General features: G+C 47.0%; 1 protein-coding gene across 2 annotated transcripts in view; it reads right to left on the bottom strand.

The window, feature by feature from the left end:
- The window catches only part of SRGAP3 (SLIT-ROBO Rho GTPase activating protein 3), a 233,852-nt gene that overhangs the window by 82,588 nt on the left and 135,472 nt on the right, over positions 1-15,792 (bottom strand). For both annotated transcript variants that reach the window (XR_003856658.1, XM_029601439.1), the window contains exon 3: positions 1,931-2,093. Coding sequence is in view for 1 of the 2 variants with exons in the window: in XM_029601439.1 (XP_029457299.1) it covers positions 1,931-2,093 (163 nt within the window). In the remaining variant the exon portion in view is untranslated. The remainder of the gene's footprint in view (positions 1-1,930; positions 2,094-15,792) is intronic.

The following is a 15,792-nucleotide window of genomic DNA, read 5'->3' as shown; positions in this document are numbered from 1 at the left end:
AACGGAGGAAGGCTGCGCGGCTCGGCACGCGCAGGCTACCGATTTTGTGCAGCCTTGTGCGCGCTGACCCCGGATTTTATAAGATACACGTGGCTACGTGCGTATCTTATAAAATCTGGTGTACTTTTGTTCGCGCGCGCACGCGTATGTTTTGAAGATCGACCTCTATACGTGCAGTTGGTGATATTTTTACCTCAGAAGTCTGTACTCTGAATGTCCTTTTTTATATTAAAATCCATTAATATAAATCCATAATTTTTAATTATGTGTGGGGAGGGTCAGGGCTGTGGGTAGAGGCACAAGACTGTAAGGTTTGCCTCAGATTCCCAATATCCTTGCAGCACTGATTGGAAAAGCAATAAAAATTAATTAAGCATTAAAAAAAAAACAACAGAAGAAGAAGGGGACAGCATAGTAATGGTTCATGCACAGCAGCATAAACGTTAGCACCAGTCCAGTTTACCCAACAACCACACACAGCCCCTCTTCTCCCTTTGGAGGGTGCCACCCAGATCCCATACTATGTTATGAGCCACGCCTTCTACCCGAGAGGGGTGTACAATTATAAATAATACGGTGGTTGAGCGGCAGTGCTGAATGCTGCAATGTGGGAGGCCTGGCTTAAGCCTTCCGTTCCCCAGGCTGGTTAAGACTGGGAATGCTGGGGGAGGGAGGCCCAACTGACACACAATAGCAACATCTGGTAGTCACACTTGGGATACCTTCATAACAGGTTCCAGTCGGAATGGCCTGAGAGACTGTCATCGAGATGGCTGGACCGTACTGGGGGGAGGAGTTTAAAAAATGGGGAACCCCCAGACAGTTGGGACTGAAGGTGTCAGACTCTGGACCCCTTGCGATCTTTACACATCCCTCTCTCAGGGTCTTATATGAAGCAGAAATTCAGTCTTTGCGTTTGGTTTCAGATCCGAGAGGCGGGGAGGCCCTGTGCTTGGATGCCAGAGGACCTCCAACTGGAAATTTTTTTTACTTCTATTCTATCTTTCATGACTGGTCAGGCACTTCAAAGCAGACTACATTCAGGTACAGTACATAAGAATCTATACTCTCAGTGGGTTTACAAAATTACAAGGCCTATTTACAACCTCACCTAGGTCTATTATCAAAATTATCCAGCTCATACAGTACCCAATGAAAAGGTCTACATACACAAGAGACTAGTCCTACTGAGCTAGAAATCCAAAGCAACTGGTTGAAACTGCTGCTTCCCACAAAAGGTATAACTTACATATCAGAAAGCACACTGGAATCCTGTTTGAAGGAAAGGCACTGCAAAAAAAACCAAAACTGTTGTTGGTTTGCTCTGGGGCCCCTTCAGGTGAAGTAAAGCTATGCCCTTTGTACACTGTATGTTATTATGGAAGGACAGGCCATCCTGGTTCACTGCTTCTCCATTATTTCTAAAACTCCTGAATCTGTTAACCCATCCTGGAGGATGCCATCTTGGCACGAGTCATACATTACATTAATTTCTTACTGGCCTCTGATTGCTCGCACATGTGTGATGTCATAGAACAATTAAGCTCGGTAATTCATTAGCAGAGGCAGTTAGTGTAGCTGGGTTTAAAAAAAGGTTTGGACAAATTCCTGGAGGAGAAGTCCATACACTGTTCTTAACCAAGTAGACTTAAGAAATAGACGCTGCTTATCCCTGTGCAATGGCAACATGGAATTTATTTACTGTGTGGGATCTTGCCAGGTACTTGTGACCTGGTTTGGCTAAGTTAGAAACAGGATGCTGGGCTTGATGGACCCTTGGTCTGACCCAATATGGCAAGTTCTTATGTCCTTTATGGTCAAAAGCTTCAGGATACTGGCAGGAGCTCTGATCGCTCATCCTGGCACCTGGCAGGCAGTTTCTGGTACGGGTAAGGACAGGCCACAGTAAGCACTCAGCAGTCACACTCACCTTCTTAAAGAGTCGGATGACATCCTCGCTGATCTGAGAGAGGCGGACAATAACGTTGTTCATGAAGATGTCATTCAGTGTGGCGTGGTCTTTGCTTTCCCGTCGGGTCTGGGTCAACACCAGGTACCAGCAGTTCACTGGAGAAAGGAGGTGCTGATCCTTCCTGTGCAAAAAGTTTACAATGAAAGGAACATGATGGATTACTGTTACTTCATTGCACAGGGTATGAAAACCAAGAGGGCTCCAGACGTCTGCAGGCAAGCCTACAAGGAGAACGTGAGGACTAGAATCTCTGACAGAGAGAGAGCGAGCTTCGGCAGCCAAGCACCAAAATGACTTCAGGTGGTGCACTAACAAGACCTGCATTTAGAGATGTCATTCGGTCAGTAAAACAAGAGGGATTGGTTTACAGTCTCTCTCTGGCTTTGTTCTGATCTGGGTGTTTAACTGTTTACACCATTAGAATCCAATCCTCAGCCAAGCCACGTGCAGGTGTCATGCTGGTCCATCTAAAGCATGAATGCAACATGGACAGCCAAAAAGCAGATTCTCAACAAAGCTCCATGGAGGCATCACACTAGTACATGTAAAGCACGAATACAGCATAGACAGCTGAAGAGCAGATCCTCAGCAAAGTCCCAAACAGACTTCACCCTGATACATGTAAATCAAGAATACAGCACAGACAGCTGAACAGCAGATCCTCAGCAAAGCTCCGTAGAGGCATTACACTAGTATATGTAAAGCACAAATACAGCATAGACAGCTGAAGAGCAGATCCTCAGCAAAGCTCCATAGAGGCATCACACTAGTATATGTAAAGCACAAATACAGTATAGACAGAAGAAGAGCACATCCTCAGCAAAGCTCCGTAGAGGAATCACACTATTTATCTATTTATTTGTGGTTTTTATATACCGGACTTCGTAGGATAACATCAGTTCGGTTTACATTATAACTTCAAAATCAGCAAAACAGAGGCTTTACATAGAACTTATAGGAAAACAGTGAATAAAATAAAATTAAATAATTTTTATTTTATTTTATTTCATCACACTTGTACATGTAAAGCACGAATACAGCACAGACAGCTGAAGAGCAGATCCTCAGCAAAGCTCTGTAGAGGCATCACACTAGTACATGTAAAGCATGAATACAGCATGGACAGCAGAAGAGTAGAGCTTCATCACAATCCTATTTACAGTATTTATTTGGATTTTTCTCCTCTTATTCAAAACAATATCGCTCAAAGTGAGTTGCAACTAGAAAAATGTAATACAATACAGATAAATAACAAAGCACCAAACCGAGACATGTAAATCATCATATAAACACGTCACTTTAAAAGAGTGACAGTCCAAGAACCACCACAACTTAAAAACCATCCCAACTCCCACTATTCCCTGATCACCCTTAGGTTCTTCACCCACTCCTCCCTCCTCCCCATGAAAAATCAAATCAGACAAAGAACATAAGCAGCTCCCTTCCCATCCCACTCCTGCCTCCTATATCCTTAAGTGATCAGCCTGTCAACTGCAGATCATCTCGATTAGGCATCCTAACCAGTCCTTACCACAAAATAAATCTGGTGAACAAGTGCAGCTTTGAATGACACAGGAGGCTGTTTCTTGCCTTCTGCAAGGCCAAGAGATCCTGTATCACCCTGGTCTTTCCAGTCCAGCCTGTCAGATTTTCAGGATATCTGCAGTGAACATGCATGAGATAAATCTGCATAAAATGGAGGCAAATCTCGCTCATGCCATATTCACTGTGGACATCCAGAAGACCTGACTGGCTGGGGAGTCCCCTGGGACAGGTTTGGGAACCTCTGCTCATGACAGCTCATTCCGAATTTTAGGAAAAGACTCTTATAGATTGCAGTTTACCTGCCTTAAAAGGGGGTCACTCCCACAGAGTGCTTGTGAAGCAGCGTAGCTCTCTGCGTAACCGATAAAGGGATAATTTATCCTGGGTCCTAGATTCTGCGTTGCCTTCAGACTAATGTGACCATTTTAAATAGCACATTACAGGGCACAGGGAACCAGTGCAAAGCTTGGAGACGAGTAGTGGAAACATGATCCCAGGATCTCAGACCTACAATGTTCTGAACTATCTGCAGCCTACAGAGAGTTTGTTTTTTTTTAGGTAGATCCATGAACAGTGCCTTACAATAGGTGACTACAAGAGCCTGTACAGCTGACCATAAATCTTTTGTGGATAAGGGCCTGACGCATGCTAACGTAACGACCTCGTACAACTGAAGAAACGTGCGACTCTGAATGTTAAATCAGTGTCCCCCAGCACACACAATTTACAGGCCTCATCGGAAATCGGTAAGACCATGTCACCTAGTTTAATTACCAGTGAAGCCAGTAATACGGTAGGACCTTAACCCGTGCTGGCTCTGATTTCCTTCAGTTCACCTTCTGTTTATTTAACCTCATCCGGTGATTGATACAACCCAAGCTGCTATTTAAACTCTTCACTGACACCGCTCGCTGATCTCCCAGGCCATGCAAGACTCCAAGACGTGCAAAAACACATTTTCTACCACAATCACACACTGACTATATCAATGAAGAAACTGACCAACAACAAGCTAACACTTTAAAAACCCACAGCTATGTAACAGAGGCTCAGCTCTGTTACCATTAAGGCCTTAGTTAGGAAGAGTATAGGTTAATCAATGGGGAGGTCCCAATCAAATTCAGCCCCTCCCTTTGAGGGGTCTAGAGCGGCCGTCCCCCCCTTGAGAGATTTTTTAAGCAGCCCCTTATGGTTTGCTTAGAGTTCGGAGCTAGAGAGGATTTGTTTTCCCCCGAGTTGATTTTTTCAGGCCCAGTCAGAGGATCCAGGCAAAGCCTGCCTGGGGAGACTGACCAGGGTCAGGAGGATTTTCCTTATCCAGTCCACTCCCTGGCTGGCTAGGATTTTCCCTCTGGGTGTATTTTTGGGATGTTTGCATTTTAAGTGGTGTTATCCTTGCGAGAGCCTGTGCACTGCCTGGGCTCAGGGCATAGCGAATCCCGTGTCTAGGGCTGTTCAGGTAAGGGAAAACCTGTCCTCCATACCCTCCACTAAGAAGGAGGAGTCAGTGACCCACTGCAAGGAGGAACTCCGGTGTTAACTTCCTTTGAAGGGGAGGAGTCAGTGACCCACTGCAAGGAGGAACTCCGGTGTTAACTTCCTTTGAAGGGGAGGAGTCAGTGACCCACTGCAAGGAGGAACTCCGGTGTTAACTTCCTTTGAAGGGGAGGAGTCAGTGACCCACTGCAAGGAGGAACTCCGGTGTTAACTTCCTTTGAAGGGGAGGAGTCAGTGACTCACTGCAAGGAGGAACTCCGTTGTTAACTTCCTTTGAAGGGGAGGAGTCAGTGACCCACTGCAAGGAGGAACTCCGATGTTAACTTCCTTTGAAGGGGAGGAGTCAGTGACCCACTGCAAGGAGGAACTCCAGTGTTAACTTCCTTTGAAGGGGAACACAACTTCATTTTGAGATCCAGGAGGAAGGTTTTGACTGCCCCTTTCCATCCTGTTGGAGCAGGGAGAGCTGCTTGCTTCCAGGGATCCCTCCCATCAGGGATCCAAAAGAGACTGAAAACTTAGAGACAGAGAGAATGAAAGAGTCAGAAGATCTTGTTAACCACGAGTAAATTAACTCTCGAGATCGCTGAGGACGCCCATCCAGCATCTTCACCCTGGCAGAGAAAGAGAAATGCCCCTCTGTGCCAAGGACAGTTTTAACATGGGGTTTCCTGCCCTCCTAAGGATCCCTCTGTCCACCTGGGGACTTCACTTTTCAATGCCCTGAAGGGTGAACCCTGCCCTGGTACAAGTTACCCTGCACAGACAGAGGGAAGGACTGAATTGGAAAAGGAATTCTGTGCTGCTGATGATTCATTTGTTGTGCCATCTCCCATCAGTGTTTAAGCGGAAAAGACTTTATTTTTGGACACTAAACCAGTGACTCCAGAGTGGTATTTGGCACCTTCAGCACACACTGAGGTCACGTACCCCTCTCCATGGGGACACAGAGACAGGGAAGTGAGACCCCTCTCCCAGGGAAAATCAAAGGAAAGTTATTCTTAGCACTTGGGGCCCTGAAAGTTAACTCTTTCCCCCCATGAAAGGAATCCACACCCTCGGGAAAGAGACTGCTGGGACAGCTAGCCAGAGTTCCAGCCCAGAAGAGATGACAAAATAAGTTTATGGCCCCAACAGAGTGCAGACTGCCTCCTAGGATGGGGTTACAGATAAATAAAAAAATACAAATCTGTCTATGCATCATCAAACAGATGCTATCAACAAACTGTCATCAGTAGTCCAGATAAATAAAGGGGGAAGGGATTAGCAAAGGGACTCACTAAGGGTCAAACCACTTCACCCCCTTCGGCAATGAACTTGCCACTACATTTGGGTCGGCTTTGGCAATCCTGGCCTGGAAAGGAAAATTGGTTCTTACCTGCTAATTTGCCTCCCTGCCAGCAGATGGAGACAGAGGAAGTTTCACTGACACTGTACATAACCCAGTGTGTCACCTGGAGTCCCTCAGTACTGACCTGTACCCAAGCCAAGATGACAGCAGCAACCATAAACTTCTAAGCAAACTCTCTCCCCTCCAACGAGCCAGAAGAAGATGAAGTTGCCCAAAAAGACAATGGAAAACTTCTTTCCCAAATTTAACGTAAGTGATCAGCATTGAAAACCTCCAACAACTCTGCATGATATATAAAGCAACAGTACAAGCAGCAGACTCTTCCCCGCCCCCGCCCCCCTCCCATAAATGGGCAGGTCTCTGGACTGATCTGTGGTACTACAGGAATGAAAATTAGCAGGTAAGAACCAATTTTTATTTCCCTGTACATACCCAGATCAGTCCAGAGTCCTGAGCTCCCTTTAACTCATGTGGGACCTGGAGAGTTCTGCTTGTAGAACACTCTCAAAGGACATGGAAGCCAGAGCCCTGACATCCAAGCGATAATGCCTAGCAAAAGTGTGCAATGACTTCCCAGTAGCCACCCAGCAAATTTCATGCGGAGACATCTATTGTAACAGCTCAGGAAGTCACCTAAGAATCCCCTGGAAGCAGGCGCCCTTTAGAAATGTAAGTTGACTCAATCACTTCTTTCATCCACTGCATAACTGTAGCCTTAGACACCTTACTTCCCTTCTTGAGACCACTCAACAGTACAAAGAAGTGGTCCAATCTACAGAAATCATGTGCGTTTTAGTTACCTCAGTAATGCATGCCTCCCTTCTAAGAACCTAAGCTCCCCCACGTGCGACGTAGAGGAATTCAAATCCGGAAAAGCTGGAAGCTCCACTATCTAACTAAGATGGAACACTGAGACTCTCAGGCAAAAAAGAAGGCACCATGCATAAAGATACCCCTGAATCTGACATCTATAGGAAGGGATCTTGACACGACAGCAGTTGGAGCTCCGAAATTCTCCTTGCTGAACAAATAGCCACTAAGAAAACCACTTTAGAAGCTAAATCCTTAACTATAGCTCTCTTTAGTGGTTCAAACTAAGCCTCACACAATTCTCTATGGACTAGATTCAGATTCTAAGACAGACAAATGTTCCGCACCTGAGGACGCAAGTTCTTAGCTCCATGAAGGAACCGAACAGCATCCAGATGTGCGAACAGAGGATACCCTTGCATCTTACCCCGGAGATAACCCAATGTCATTACCTGGACTCTCAGAGAATTAAAAGCCAGACCCTTGACCAGAACCTTTCTGTAGAAAAGCCAAAATATGCAATACCATAGCCTGAACAGGCTGAGGCTGCTCTCAGACAACAGCAGACCAGGACTCGAAGATCCTCCAAATTCGCACATACGTCTAGGATGTAAAAGGTCACTTAGCCTGCAATAAGGTGGAACTAAACGCTTCAGAATATCCTCTCCATCTCAGTACTCTCCTCTCAGAAGTAAAGCTGCAAGACAGAAGTGAGTTACCTGACTTGAAAATATTGGGCCCTGGTGGAAAAGAGTCGACCAATGTCTGAACCTCAGGGGCCTGTCTATAGCCATGTTGATCAGATATGGGAAGCATGATCGATGTGGTCACACTGGAGCTACCAGGTTCATGCCATAATTCATTGTCCATCAGAGCCCATGGAGGGAAGACAAAGAAGAATCCCTCGAGTCCATGGCAGCACCAGAGCTCGGATTCCTGCCATACTATGTTCTGTTCAGCAGCTGTAAAACCACGACACCTTGGTGTTCTCGGGATATCCCTATCTTCCGTGAATGAGACACATCACTGCCTCTGACAGCTCATATTCCCCGGGGTCTAACTTTCTCCAACTGAGAAAATCCACCTGAATGTTATTCACTCCGATGATGTGAGTCACTGCCAGCCACTCCAAGGGCTGCTATGCCCAGAGAATCAACTCCCAGGCCTTTCGAGCCACTGCCTGATTCTTGGTTCCGCCTTGACAGTTGATGTAGGCCACCATCCTCGCATTATCTGATAGGATTTGCCAACCACAGGAACCAGCGGTCAGCCTCTCTCACCCTGGGCCTCCTGGTAATGGTGGGAAATCACCACCGCCCTCCATAATGCCCTAAGCTGCCAGTTGTTGCTGCTGTCCACGGTCCCATGCCGCCGGCTCCTCCTCCTCTTTCGTGGCCGAACGCCGTTGCTGCCACCATGCTGCCTCGTGGCTGGGACACCGCCAAGCCTCCTGCAACCCAGTTTCCCATAGGCACACGTGTGCGCCTCTCTGCTCTATTTAAAGGGCCCATGGTGGGAAAAGACCTGCGGCCCTTATGGATGACATCACTGTTGAGGGATTATTTAAGGCAAACCCCTACATGCAGGCAACGCCTTGGCAACAGGTCTTCCTGCTCCTTGCGATCTGCATGTTGCTTCCTGAGTTCCTTGAACTGCCTTGGCTTTTGACTTCGAACCAGATACAGACCGAATAAACCACCACCTTCCTCGACCCCTGCCTGGAACCTGACCACGAGATACGCTGCCTGCCTCGACCCCTGCCTGGAACTGGACCTCGTACTCTGCTGTTTGATCCAGAACAGTGTCTACTCTCCAGCACCTCTCCTTCTCCTGGACTTCCATCACTGCAGAGACATCATGTAAGTAAGTCCAGCCGGCTCCGGCACCCGAGGGCGCTACCTAAGGGGAACATGGGCTGGTAGTGGTGAAGCTCCAGCAAGGTCACTGTTCTTCATCAGCCTTGCCTGCCGACGGTGGGGACCTGTGGGGCTCCTCCCCACAGGTAGTGTCAACTCCCCCTCGGTCCAAGGGTCCACCAGCGTAACAGATCCATACTGGATGGCCGGGTAACCTTGGCAGACAGGCAAACAATATGAAATGCAGCACTCTCATCTCTAACCAACTGATAGACCACGAGGCTTCCTGTTTCGACCACCGGCCCGGCACCAACTGATCTTGCCACACTGACCTCCATCCGGAGAGGTTTGCATCAGTGGTGACTATTACCCAATTCAGAACCTCCAATTCTGCACCACGCTGAAAATTGATGCAAGAAAGCCACCAAGAAAGACTGTCCCTGGCTTCCCCCTCTAAACGAAAAGGAAGATAAAACTCTTCCAATAACAAATTCCAGCGAGAGATAAGAGCCCCCTGCAGAGGTTGATATGCGTGAACGCCCAATGCATTAATTCCAATGTCGATGCCAAAGAACCCAGGACCTGTAAATAATCTTAGACCCTGGGCACCAACAGCTGTAGCAGAAGACTAATCTGGCTCTGCAATTTCACCAATCTCTCTCCGTAAGAAACATTCTCTCGGCCAGCATGTCGAACTGAGCTCCCAGATACTAGAGTTTGAAAGAGAACTAAATGGCTATTTGCTAGGTTCACCACTCAACCTACAAACTTCAAGTGCATTGGTATCTTTTGTACTCATTGTCGACAGAGGTCCTCTTATTTCACATGAATGAGCCAGTTGTCCAGACATGGATGCACCAACACACCCTCCTTTTGCAATGCAGCCGCCCCTACCACCATCACCTTGGTAAAGGTACGTGAAGCAGTCGCAAGCTGAAGGGAAAGGCTCAAAACCCTTAGGACTATGAAACTCAGGAATCTCTGGTGCTCTGGCCTGATGGCTATGTGCAGATACACCTCTGTAAAGGCGAGAGATGCCAAGAATTCTCCCATGTGTACCGCTGCTATGACGGACCTCAGAGTTGGACCTCAGAGTTTCCTTGAGAGCCTCATTTACCTTCTTTAATTCCAATATCTCTTGAATTGGATACAGAGGGGAAAGAAACAGGACCTTAAGGTACAATTGATCTCTGGCCATACTAAGTATGTTCAGGGTCTGAGCCAACAAACTCAGAAAGACATCTCTGAAAAAAGAAAAAAAATCTGATCAGAGTCTGAAGTGGCTCTCAATCATATGCAATTTCTTCCTCTTCTAGAGATGAAAAAGCCAATTCTTCATCGGAATCCTCTGAAGTCTCATGATCCACAACCCTTTGAACATTACCAAGGACGGCCTCCCTGCGGCATTTGCCCGCCGTAATTGACAAATGGGAGGTCCGAGCATGTAATCCCTACATAGTAGGGTGCTTCGCCTTCGCTGGGTGCCCCTGCAGAAAGGTCTGCAGGCCCTGGAAACATTCCACCCAGAAGGAGGATGGATCTCTACTGGAGCCCATAGGCCCAATCTTGCTCTCTCCAACTCTCTCTCGGGAAAGCTTCTGCCTTCGTGAACAAGGGAGGAGGAGGAGGAGAACTGACTGTTGCCTCATCTCCCACTCCATTCCCCTCCAGAAATACCATAGGCCGAGGGGATGTCCAAACATGGGCAAAAGCTGTAGTAGTCAAATCACATTGAGCATCTAAATAGCGCAGACACAAACAGAGAGAGAGGACTGAATTGCTATCAGACAGCAAGACTCACAGATAGCAAGGAGTTTGGACTTGTTTGTCCCCGGCTCTAGGCGGCCTTCTGCGCACACACCAATGTCACTTAGGCATACACACACACCCCCCTCCAGGTCACGTGCAAATAAACGCACAAGCACATGCGAAAATACATGCTCGTACAGCCTGTGGTCATACCCACACAAGTACCTGCACAAATGTGCATTCAAGTTTAGGTTGCAATCTTATGCGCACAAGTACCCACGCAAATATGCGCTCCAGTCTAGGTCGTACACAAGTACATATGCAAATACGCGCTCAACTCTAGTTCGCAGATGTAAGCGCTTAAATCTAGGCCGCAGCCTTACATTCACAGGTCCCCGCGCATGCAACTGCTGCTGGGGCCTAACACGCAGCTAAGCAAAGCCTGCCTGCACCTTCAGCACATTTAAGCCTGGATCCGTTCAGCATCTAGCACCGAAAATCACTGAAGGCTTGAAGAGCTTCTCAACAGCTCAGGCCTCTTGACCGTCCGAGAATCCATGGAGACTGGGGCTGAGAGCCAGCATCACCCACTGCTTGTTCCACTAAACATGCTGGGGGTAATTTTCAAAAGGAGTTACATGCGTAAATGTAGCTACTATTGTAGCAATTTTCAAAAGCCATTTACTCAAGTAAAGTGCACTTATGTGAGTAAATCCTATAGACAAGTCAATGGCATATATTGTAGCAATTTTCAAAAACCCACTTACTCAAGTAAAGTGAATTTACTCCAGTAAACCTGGTTTTTACTCGAGTAAATGCTTTTTAAAAATCAGGCCCGCTTTGTGCATAAGCAAATTAAAACCAGCAGAAGACCTCTACCAGAACCTGAGACGCCTCCTTGGTGCAAGTGCCTCTTTGCACCTCCCTGGGACAAGGAAGAGCCGGTGATAAATTGAGGAGGGGATTCCCCTGCCTCTCCTGCTGCTGCTGCTAGGGAATAAAAAATGGCCGCCATTTCTGTACTGACGGGGAAAGGCTCAGCACTAGACCATGCCACCCGCAAGGCTTATTCTACACCAGTGTGGCCATGCACAGCGCAGACCCCCGTATGCCATGCTGCTTTTGCCGCACGCACACGCTGTTCCTCCGCAACACTACCAGCACCTCAACAGCAAGTAGGGGAACAGTCCCTTAGCGCCACGGAGCTAACACCCGATTTCCTCCACAGGCAGAGAAGCTGCTGAAAAATCCCATTGCTGAGCTCCTTGAGCTAAGTTAGCTCCCCCTCCCCCGTAACCCCAATGCTGCACAGATTCCTCTAACTAGCTCCTTGTTCTCTGATTTTTTTTTGATTTTTTTTTAACTCTCTGAGAACAAATAAAGATACAGAGAAACCAATACTTTCCTTTGGTGCAGAAGTTCCAGCCCCAGGAGCCCAGTCTGCATAGTAGATCAGTAAAGAGCCAGACCACTGGCTATACCTGTCTCTTTTCGCCAAACTTTAGCAACCCAGCCCAGGACAAACTACATAAAAAGGATTCTTCCCTGCTCCATTGGGCTTGCAGTGCAGAACTACCAGCAGGTTCTACCGCTGTCTCGTGGGGATGAGGGACCTGGACCTCCAGATGTTCACCCCATGGACCTCTGAACCGAGCTATCAGAAGGGTCACCAACCCCCTGCTCGTCCACCTCAAACCAGGGGGGATGGTCCCATCAGGGCTACTCAACCCCTTTGGAGGATCCAGGAATTTTCTTGTCTTTTAATCTTCTTCTTTTTTTCTCTCTCTCCAGACTTCAGGTTTTACACCATCTACCATCTGCTGGACTGAGGGACTGCAAGTGGTACACTGGGTTATGTACAATGTCAGTGTAACTTTCTCTGTCTCCATCTGTTGGCAAGGAGGCAAAACCCAGGAGCCTGGACTGATCTGGGTATGTACAAGGAAATGTCATCGCATGGGCTGGACTATGTGGCTGTCACACTGGTACATGTAAAGGGAGAATAAATCATGGGCAGCTGAAGAGAATATCTTCAGAGCCCCATGAAGACATCACACGTAAATATAAAGCATGAATACAGCAAGGAGAGCTGAAGATCTAAGAAACACCAAATAGGTGTTACATCAATACATGTGAATACAACATAGACAACTAAAGAGAAGATCTTCATCGCAGCCGTTTGGAGACATCACATGCATATTTATAAAGCATGAATACAGCACAGACAGCTGAGGCGCAAGTCTTCATCACAGCCCCATGCATATACATTTGTCAAAATGTTACATGAAAAGTATGTATACTGCATGGACAGTAGACCCATGCAGGCATCACACGGTCACATGTAAAGTATGAATACAGCATGGACAACTGATGCAGGAACTCTGGGAACTTATTTATCTTGATAACCCTAATTTTCCCCAGAGGGTCACAAAGTGGGTAACAGTACTATCACATATAAAATACAACCCATACAAAATACAGTAATAAAACATAAGATTCTCCCACCCACCCTTCCCAAGCACAGATCCAGTCCAATGGTTCAACCCTATCCTTAACCTGTCAAATACAACTCTAGTAAAAGCAAAGTCTACCCAGTACTGGTTCTTACTATCTGTCGTACAACAGGAGCCCTTACAATGTCTCTCAGCCAAATTCTTCTTGGTATCACCTGCAACCCTTCCATAATATCATGCCCAAGGGCACTTCCAAGTCTCAGATACGTTGGCACCCAACCAATGGCTTAACAACTGCCCTCTGTAACCTTTGGACGCTTCTAGTCACTAAATCATGTTTATCTCAACCAGTAAACTAATCCCTGTGCATAAGCAAGAAAGGCGCCCACTACAGATTATCCAAATGCCTGCTCGTATAGCCAAGTCTTTATGCTTTTATGAAATGGCAAGTAACTGATTTCCAACCTCCCACAGAGCAGGTAGGAAACAGCTAAACAAATGACCTTCTTTTGAGTGCTAATGGTGCCCGAGAAACGGGAATCATCCTAGGGATCTTCAAGGCAGACAAGAAAGAAGATAACTTAAAAGCTCAGGTTGTAGAAACATGTGCATGCCTTTTTTTAAGGAAAAGTATGACACTAGAATAAATAGAGGGAGCAAATATTAGACCTGCGCAGGTAAAAGTATGTGTGATCAAAGCATCAAGAAAAAGGGGGGTGGAGTTAGGTCAGGGATGGGAAATAACAAGTAAATTTCTAGCACGTGCCCCGTCCCTGCTTCAGTGTAAGTGAAGCGTGTGGAGTCCTTTCTACCCACATTCTGCGCACCGGCGGGATTGTCTCAAGGGAAACCCCTGTGTGCTTTTTACCTTTGAAAATGAGCTTGCAGTCTCACAGGGAGGCTCAATACCCTCAAAATATACAAGGAGAAAAAAATGAAGGAGACCAAATAAGGAAACCGTTTAACCAAGAAAACATGAATTTGACTAGAGTTTCTCCATTAAGATTCTTTCCCAGTTCAGGGGGGACAAACAACGCCCTTCCAGTTACCACACAGCTTTTAAACTCATCTGCCGAGATTCTCGTCCTTCTGCATTTCCTCAATGCCCTCCAGAAGGGCACTGCACAACCAATTATCAACAGGTATAATGGGAGCCTTCCACTAATGTGGAACATAAACCACCAAAATGAAGATATGAACCATTTTAAAGCAATATTCTACTAGAAGACTCATCTCCACTTTCTCACCATCTTAAAATTCCAGGCACCTTTCTCGTGGAAACAGCAACTGGTGCTGCTCTACTGCTTGCTTGTCATGGAACTGTAGCTACAGACATTTTCACTGGGGAAAAAAAAAAAAAAAACTCTTATGAAAAAATACAGCTGTAGCACAAAAATCTACCGCCATGAGAAAGACCAAACTTCAAGAATGCTTTCCACTCCTTGCATAAAATTATCATCTTCAGGTTTCTGTGGCTTTGCCAGAATCACTCCTGGAGCTTCAGCACTGACCATATAAACCTGCTCCTTCCCTTCACCTGCTCTCCACTGAGGCTGCCCGATGCCGAGATTTGCAAGAATAAAACGGAGCACTCATTTTAGAGAAGGCGCCTGGATCTGAGAAACATCCGGTTATTACTCCTCAGTTTGTTCTCCAGTTTCCATGGAAACAGCCACGGCTGAGGAAAAAAGACTGGGGTAGCTTGGAGTTGAGGAAACCTTCAGCCGCAGCCAGGGCCCACTGACACGGCGTCTTCCACACGGTCTCATGCCCGGGAGCATTTCAGAGACACCAGCCGAGAAAACTGGAGCCTGGAATATAACAGGCCTGCAGCCAGGCAAAAAAAAGCTGTGTCTTGTTTCTCACAGATATGCCCTTTCTTTCCTTCTAAGAAAAGCTCTAATCCCTTTGCCCAGAAGAACTAAGAAGCAAATAGGCCAGGACCTTGGACAAAATATTGGAGAACCTGGGAAACTGAAAGAGAGGTCCCTCAGAAGGACAATCTCAAGTGTCTACCTCACTGTGACTCCCCGCACTAACCAAAACTTCCCTAAGTGTCCAGCCCATGGAAGAGTTTGGTAGGAAAGAAACGGAACCTAATCTCAGGGTCTAACCATACCCAACCCTACTTTATTTCCGTGTGGCCAGTGCTGATGACCCCTCCACCGCAAAAAGCGCCCTTGTGAGCTCAGCCCCAGCCCAACACCGCCTCCCAAAGGCAAGGATTTCCCCTTCCTTTCTGATCCTAGGACGGCACTGCCACGGGCCTCTGCTGGAGCCTGCTCTCTGATTACAACCAGAAGGTTAAGGAAGGAGGAGAAGGCAGAATCTTTGGAACGAGGGAAAATCACTTGAAGCTTCAGGCCATCTTTTGGTTTCAAAGATGTTCTCACTCAGAGGCCGGCGAGTGGCGCCAGGGCTGGTCAGGACTAGGAATGACTTATATAGGGTCTCGGAGTGAGACAGAAGGCGGCTGGGTGCACTCTCTCTGCCGGGCTTCAGTGCTGGTCCCTGGGGCCCGAAACAACTCGGGCTGCTGTTGGGAATTGCATTCTTGGT

Source organism: Rhinatrema bivittatum, chromosome 4, assembly GCF_901001135.1.
Source record: "Rhinatrema bivittatum chromosome 4, aRhiBiv1.1, whole genome shotgun sequence".
Classification (NCBI taxonomy): Eukaryota; Metazoa; Chordata; class Amphibia; order Gymnophiona; family Rhinatrematidae; genus Rhinatrema; species Rhinatrema bivittatum.
The sequence above is the reverse complement of the archived record's forward strand: the minus strand, read 5'-3'. Positions and strand labels throughout refer to the sequence as shown.